The sequence below is a fragment of the Helianthus annuus genome, chromosome 12 (assembly GCF_002127325.2).
Source record: "Helianthus annuus cultivar XRQ/B chromosome 12, HanXRQr2.0-SUNRISE, whole genome shotgun sequence".
NCBI lineage: Eukaryota > Viridiplantae > Streptophyta > Magnoliopsida > Asterales > Asteraceae > Helianthus > Helianthus annuus.
This window is the reverse complement of record NC_035444.2, coordinates 144,802,654-144,811,067: the sequence shown is the minus strand read 5'-3', so window position 1 is coordinate 144,811,067 and position 8,414 is coordinate 144,802,654. Positions and strand designations below refer to the sequence as shown.

At 34.2% G+C, this 8,414-nt stretch overlaps 1 protein-coding gene across 1 annotated transcript; it reads right to left on the bottom strand.

Annotated features, from left to right (window-relative positions):
* Positions 1-5,840: 5,840 nt before the first annotated feature.
* LOC110896990 lies at positions 5,841-8,178 on the bottom strand. Its single transcript, XM_022143961.2, has 2 exons — positions 6,156-8,178; positions 5,841-6,072 (listed from the first exon to the last, which is right to left on the bottom strand). The coding sequence occupies exons 1-2, from the start codon at positions 6,574-6,576 to the stop codon at positions 6,032-6,034; spliced, it is 462 nt and encodes a 153-aa protein (XP_021999653.1). The 5' UTR covers positions 6,577-8,178; the 3' UTR covers positions 5,841-6,031.
* Between the last annotated feature and the right edge of the window lie 236 nt (positions 8,179-8,414).

Here is an 8,414-nt window from a genome sequence, read left to right as displayed (position 1 = left end):
AATCCCCAAAATTGGGTACCGGTACCGAATATACCTGGTACGGTACGACTTGATACGGTCGGTACTGGTACAACACCGGTATTTGAGGTTAAAACCCGATGAATACCGGTGCCGAACGGATACCGAAAATACACTCAGTTTGATAAATTTGATACCGGTACCGGTACCCAATACTATTCACTTTTCTTTTTAATATTGTTACTGTTCAAAACAATATACCTGGTACGGTACGGCTTGATACGATCGGTACTGGTACGACACCAGTATTTGAGGGTAAAACTCAATGAATATAGGTGCCGAACGGATACCGAAAATACACTCAGTTTGATAAATTTGATACCGGTACCGGTACCCAATACTATTCACTTTTCTTTTTAATATTGTTACTGTTCAAAGTTCAAAACGACTGTTCAAAAGACTCAAAATTTAATATAAGGATAATTACTCCTAATAAATCTATAAACCGTCACCATATGTTGATAAATAAGAAATATTTAAAAAAAAAATGTCATTCTATAATAACAATAACAAGGGAAGACAACAATGTTAAAGAAGATATCGATACCTATGAAAGAAAGCATCAAAGCATCCTCATCTTACATTGTTGAATAAAAGTGGTGTGAAAATTGTTGAGAACTTGAGATTGAAAGTGGTGTGAAAAATATTGTAGCGGTATTATCTTGCCTTTGGAAATAAAAGGTTTTCGAGATGATAGGCTATGTATGGTAAAGGGTATTGAGATCTCCGAATAAGACTGCCATAACATTATAAGAAGAATAAAAATTTAAGACATTTTTATTAAGAAAGTGAATAAAATCAATATAATAAATATATTAATTCACATCTATATCTATATCTATATCTATCTATACTATATAATAAAAGAAACCATTTTGTGGACACTTGTCATTATATTAGACCATGTTTTATAGATAAGTGTTATTTTAGTTTAATCTTTTCTAATTAGTTATAAATCATTTTCCTACTAAATATTATTTAGTTTAATTTTTTATGGATAATTCTTATTTAGTTTAATCTCCTCCTCATCTATAATATTATATATTTAACTAATAGAGTAAATTATGATTTTGGCTCCTGTGGTTATAGCACTTTTACTCTTTTAGCCCAAAAAGAATTTTTAACATCTGAGCCTCCAACGTCTTTTTTTTTTTTTCTAATCTTTTTGGCCCCTAACGTCATTTTTCTAACCCTTTTAGCCCATAACATTTAATGGATGGGATTAGTGTTAGGGCTAAAAGGGTTAGAAAAAAAGACGTTGGGGATTCAGATGTTAAGAAATTACGGATAAAGTTCCATAAATTATCTTATTATTTATTTATATTAATTACTAGGTTAGAAATTAGATCTTAATAATTAAAAAAAAAAATCGAGCATTTTCATAACGAGGGTGGAGGGAACGATTTTCTTCGTTATATTAATTACTAAATTAGAATTATATCTTAATAATCAAAACAAATATCGAGCATTTTCATAACGAGGGGGGAGGGAACGATTTTCTTGCTTAACAAATAATTTATTTATTTAATATATTTAAAATACAAGAAGAAGAATAACTACATTTATCATACTAATAAATTTATTAAAAAACAACCATCTTTTTTAGATGCAACTCAAGTCTATATGTTTAAATTTTAAAGTTATATAACTTAATAATTACCGATAATTTATACTTATCTAATTAATTTAAATATTATTTTGTAGCTATAAGTTTATCTAATTGGCCAATTGCTATATGCCTAATCTAAACATTTCATCAATATTTTTAGAACTAATAAATTAAGACCACTGTTATTTAAAATTTTAAATAAAACTTAGGTTCACGTCGTGAGAAAGTCGATGATACAGTTTGTCTTCTAATCGATGGTTCAAATGTTTTTATATTTATAAACTTGACAAACATCACAAGTTTTGATCATACATAAAACAAAAAAAAAAAATCGGATATCAGAAAAGTGTTTTAAAATATCATTTTATAATTGTTAAATCTTCGGTATTAACTATTTGATATTTTATTTTCTTAACCCGTGTAATACACGGGGTTATAACCTAGTAAAAGATAAACTAAAATTCAAATTTACATGTTTATATAAAAGTTAATCAATATATTTAACTCGTTTGGTTAAGTTATTGTACAAATGGTCTTAATTAGGGGTGTTCAAAACCGGATATCCAGAAATTCGGATATCCGAATGTCGGATAACCGAAAATTTCGGATAGTTAATTTCGCTATCCGAATCCGTATCCGAAATTTCGGATATCCGAACTTCGGATTCGGATACTAAAACGGATATCCAAAATCCTAAAACATAAAATATATATATTTTTTTTCACAAACACCCAAATCGATGAGATTCAAATATAGTAAAGATCAAGAGTTTCTCATTAATGCTAGTGTGAATTTTCATCTCCTTCAATATTTACCAGAACCTTTTTTTAGTGCAAATTGAAAACCAAACCAAATGGTAGTACAAAGAAATAGAATACAAGATCAAAAGATGGAGAAATTATAAGTCAAAAGTTCATAGTTGTGAACATCAACGTCATCCATATCTCATATCTGTTACTTAATTGCTTTTTAAGTTTTGATGCCACCAGGCCCACCACCAACACGGCTTCTATGCCTACCAACACCACCGTCAAATACCGGTAACGAAATGTAGAGATTAGAGCAACAGAAGTATTGGAATGAATTATTTGTGAGTTCGTGGGGTGAGTGTGAGTGAATGAGAGGAGAGAGCGGCTGATAGAAAAAAGATTAGGGTTAGGTTTTCTTCTATAGTGTTATTTATATACATGTATATTTAAAAAAAAGGGATATCGGATATCCGAAATATCCGAAATTTTCTAAAATCACTATCCGAATCCGAATCCGAAAATTCGGATTATCTGAATTTCGGATATCCGAATTTTCGGATAATTCGGATTCGGATAATCGGATAAATCGGATTCGGATGATTTTGAATACCCCTAGTCTTAACATACAAAATATCCTTAACGTGAGATCTCATGTTAAAGGTATTTTGTATGTTAAGACCATTTGTACAATAACTTAATAAGATGGGAAAAAATTCAAAAAAATAAAAAAATAAAAAAAAAATCATTAACAGAATTTCTTTTTGATTTTTTTACCATCTTATTAATTACGTATTTTAGTTCTAAAATATTTTTTTCAAGATTTTACACTACTACGGTAAGATCACATTTTTTTACTTTTTACATTTTGCAATTGAGTAAATAGCCATTTTAGTCCCTGAGTTTGTCCAAATTTGGCATTTTAGTCTAAATAGTTTTTTTTTGCCTCTGGGTCCCTGACTTTTCCCTTTTGTTGCCATTTTGATCACATACACTAACTCCATCTAAAAACTCCATCTTTAACCAGGGGTATTTTAGGGATTTTCATTTTAAATGTTTTCAATTGCCATTTTGATCCAATTCCAAAAAAATCAAAAAAATTCCAAAAAAATCAAAAAAATTTCAAAAAATAATAAAAATTCTAAAAAATCATAAAAATTCTAAAAAATCCAAAAAATCCGTTTCGGCGCGAACCGTTTCGAACCCGAACCGTTTCGACCCGCACCGTTTCGACCCGAACCGTTTCGAGCCGAACCGTTTCGACGCGAACCGTTTCGAGATGAACCGTTTCGAACCGAACCGTTTCTAGCTGAACCGTTTCGAACCGAACCGTTTCGAGCTGAATTGTTTCGACGCGAACTGTGTCGAGCTGAACCGTTTCGAACCGAACCGTTTCTAGCTGAACCGTTTCGAACCGAACCGTTTCGACCTGAACCGTTTCGAACCGAACCGTTTCGACCCGTACCGTTTCGACCCGAACCGTTTCGAGCTGAATCGTTTCGACGCGAACCGTGCCTTATCGACGCGAACCGTTTCGAACCGTTTCGAACCGTACCGTTTCGATGCGAACCGTGCCTTATCGACGCGAACCGTTTCGAACCGTACCGTTTCGATGCGAACCGTTTCGAACCGAACCCTTTCGAATCGAACCGTTTCGACCCGAACCGTTGAAACGGTTCAGCTTGAAACGGTTCGATTCGATAAGGCACGGTTCGGCTTGAAACGGTTCGGCTTCGAAACGGTACGGGTTGAAACGGTTCGGCTTGAAACGGTTCGGCTTCGAAACTGTACGGGTTGAAACGGTTCGCGTCGAAACGGTTCAGCTCGAAAAGGTACGGGTCGAAACGGTTCGCGTCAAAACGGTTCAGCTCGAAACGGTTTGGGTTCGAAACGGTTCGCGCCGAAACGGATTTTTTAGAATTTTTTAGAATTTTTATGATTTTTTAGAATTTTTATTATTTTTTAGAATTTTTTGGAATTTTTTTGATTTTTTGGAATTGGATCAAAATGGCAATTGAAAACATTTAAAATGAAAATCCCCAAAATACCCCTGGTTAAAGATGGAGTTTTTGGATGGAGATAGTGTATATGATCAAAATGGCAACAACAGGGAAAAGTCAGGGACCCAGAGGCAAAAAAAACTCTTTGGACTAAAATGACAAATTTGGACAAAACTCAGGGACTAAAATGGCAATTTACTCTTTTGCAATTAAACATTATTCTGGGACAATTGCATATTTCCCTTTAAAAAACTGCTTAATTGCGTATTTACCCAACTTAAAATTAAAATTGCATATATCCTCTTTCTTAACTAATAAATTGTAAATTTACCCATTTTGATTTATTTTATTAAAAACAAGTTATATAATGACTTTTTACCCTTATGTTTACTAAAACTTAAAAAAATATAAATTTATTCATTTTTGCTAGTCTTTGTGGATTTTTCACAATTCTTTAAAAAAATACATATTTATTCATTTTTACTATATTCATACACCCCTCCCTTCCTTTCTATCTCTCTATATACATACATAGATATACCTAGAGAAAGATTGAGTGAGAAGGAATGCCAAAAAAAAATTTAGGGGTAGTGGAAGCTTAAAAAAATTCTAACTCGTTACATAAAATAATTTACATGATCCGTTGAAACCAATTACAAGAGATTATATGATGATAATATAAAAATTAATAACATAATTAAAGTAGCTCAAAAGTAGAGCGATGAAATTGACTTGTAAATAAGTGGCAATGAGCCAACACAACACAGTTTGTAGATGCTCACTTTAGGGTTTACAACAATTTAGTTGGGTTGGTGCAACCTTTTTTCCTAAAAGAAGAATTAAATGCAACGAATACACCTAAAGTTGTTTGTGAACATATATATTAATCTTAAACAATACTCAACCTTCAGTTGTTTCAAAACAATTTATTTCGTCTTTTGACACTAAACCGAGCGGATCAAAAAGATTAGAGATTTGAAAAGGGGTCTGGATTAAATCCTTACAGTTGTTAAAGGAAGAATGGGTTACTTGGTTAAATTAATTTACCCCTCAGATTTTTTTTTTTTTTTTTGGAAGGCACAGCAAGAATATATTAATAAAAAAACCAACCATACTAGCAAGTAACTAGAAGCTGGCAACAATACTGAACAAGAGAAAAAACTACAGGCAGAAAAACTAAAAACAAGACAAGGGACTTCTGACCCAATCATCCCAAGATAGCGTGGAATGCTTGGTTCTGTTCACAATCCAAGATGATGTTCTGTTCTGATCGAGCCGATTTATACTAAGGTAGTCAAGGTTGGAGGCTTCCACCTTTATCTCTAACTTTGTATGAAAAATATATATTTTTAAAGAATATATAGGCAAATAAAGTATTTTACTATAAAGTAAATGTAATATAAACTAGATGGATTGACTTGCGCTTCGCGGCAGGAAATTAGTTGTGGATTAGAGGTGCAACTTGCTTTTCATAGAACTGATTGCAAGGTTTGGTTACAAAATGTGATTGCTACATACAAAAGGCAGCCCATGGTTTTGTGGAACGTATCATAAGTTTATTTACAACAACTACTTAAGTTAATTGAGATGTACAAAACGTAGTGCATTCTGATGCAGTTGGTTGCATTCTGCTAGTTGGGCGGGTATTTGTTAGCGGCCTATTCCGGGAACTTGAGTTTCTTGGTGTCGCTTACGCCTTCTGTGCATTTTGATTACATTCATTAGTAATGTTGTTTTTGTTAAAAGTGGGCTTAAGTTAATACTTGGTATAGGATGGGATACCTGATTGAAGTTCTGGAGACCAGCCTGGTTCCGCATAAGGGAAAAGGAGCGGGTACTGAAGAGGCATATATGATGAATGCAACTTGCTTACACGCTTTGCTCTGCCATCTTTACCGTGTACCACAATATCATAGTCACTTACTAAAGGGTCATTGTCTCGTACAATAGCACCAAGAGTACCCGCAATAGGTAACCCGTATTTGTTTTGTTTAGACTTGTTATAAAGGGTAATAGCAAACTCAGGTACTTGTTGTTGGGAGCAAAGATCAGCCGCACTCTTAAAAAGGCGTACAAATTCATTGGTTTCGGCTAATGTACGCGTAAGAAGTGAGACAACATCTGGGGACAATCGACGTTGAACATCACTATTAAAAAAACGAAGTCTATTTTCAACTTCGTGCAGTGTATCATAGACATACATTTGAAGGAACCTAGGTTTCTCACCCGCTGAAGGGCATAGTGAAATTTGGCCGGCCACCTTAAAAACATACGGACCAGCAGAATGGTTAATTGTATCATCAACGTCGGCACCAAATGATGATGGTGGCTCAACTGGAAAAGGAATGCGTACACTGCCTGCTTTGCAACACGTGTTATATCTAGGCCTTTGTTTAAGAGGAGACGATTTCAGCCGCTCTTCGAACCAAAACAATGCGCCACAGTGTTCGCATTAGTTTATACAATCTCCCAAATCAACGTATGAAGGGCCAGGCAACTGCAAATCAAATGATGATGCTGATGGACCCTCATACTGTTCCATATCAGGCTGGACAGAAGTTAGAGATTGTATAGAACGTTGATTAGCAGTAGCCCGCAACATGCTTGATCGCCTTACCAACTGACCAACTGTTTGCACACCAAAATCAGCAGGTTCTTTTGAAAAAGACTGCTCACCAGAATTTTCAAGTGCAAGAGCCTTTCGTTTTCTATCGAAAGAACGTGCAGCCATATGCAAACCTGATTTTGCAAACACTGGCTTAATATGGAAAAAAGCTTCGACTATAAAATGAACAAAAACACCAGATTGCGAACCAATTGGAGAGAACCAACTTACAAAAGAGCACTTGTATCTCACTACTCGGAATGATAATAAAAAACGAACACAGTAATATATAGACAATCTAATCCAATCAACACGCAAATGATAAAAAAGAACAACAAAAAAGTGTAAGGCCAATTCTAATTAACTGAAAATCTGATCAAATCATGCTAACGAAATTAGAATTTGCTCTATCATACATCCTAAACTAAAATAAACATAATGACAAACACTTTGACAGAAGAAAACAAAATCAATATTTAAGAGGTGGCAGTCATTTTTTTGTTAAAGCATAGCCATCAACTAAACTAATTACATCTTGAATTTCTATTCTTAACTTCTTTTGTTATTACTTTACATCCTAAACTATAATAAGCATAAAAATAAAGGCTTTAATAGAACAGAAGTTGATCTGTTTTGCTTAGTTTCATAGCCTTTTGATACTAAAAAAACTGCACTTTACTCTTATGTAGGACAGGCAAAGGGGTCGGGTCGAGTCAGAACGGGTTAGGGTCGAAATGGGTCAAATTAAAAAAAGGGTTGTTTTGGGTCGGGTTGGAACGGATTGGCGTCCAAACGGGTTCGGGTCAGATTGGATCCCGTTCGGAATGGGTTTTGGGTCAAAATGGGTTGAGTTCATTCTTTTCCCATTTCTAAAACATGATTCATAATAAATATACCTTTTGGTCAAGTCGATACAGAAGCCGAAACCGGCGAAAACGATAAAATAGTAATAATAAAAAAATTATACAGTGTTCATCAATCCCATGTTTTCGCCATTATTGTGATTAACTGATGTAGTGGGTGAGTTTTAATTGTGGAATATTGATATTGTTGGGACAAAGTTTCGACTGACCATTCAAGACAATTTCGTTAATCAATCGAGTCGGTACTGAAAGATTTCCATAAAAGCGACCAAAGCAAAACAAAAAACCCGAAACTGAATCGAAACGAAAAAAAACTGAAAAAATCAAACAGAAAAAGTATCCAAAACGAAACAAAAAACCGAAAGCTGAACCGAAACGAAACAACCAAAACGAAAAAAAAAAAACGAATCGAAACCGGCCAAAACGAAAAAAAACTGAAGAAATAGAAACCGAACCGAAAAAGCGACCCAAACAAAACAAAAAAAAAAAAACGAACTCAAACCCGTCTCGTGCTAAAACCTGTCCCAACTCAAAACTCGTCCCGTGCGAAAACTCATGTCGGCCCGAAACCCA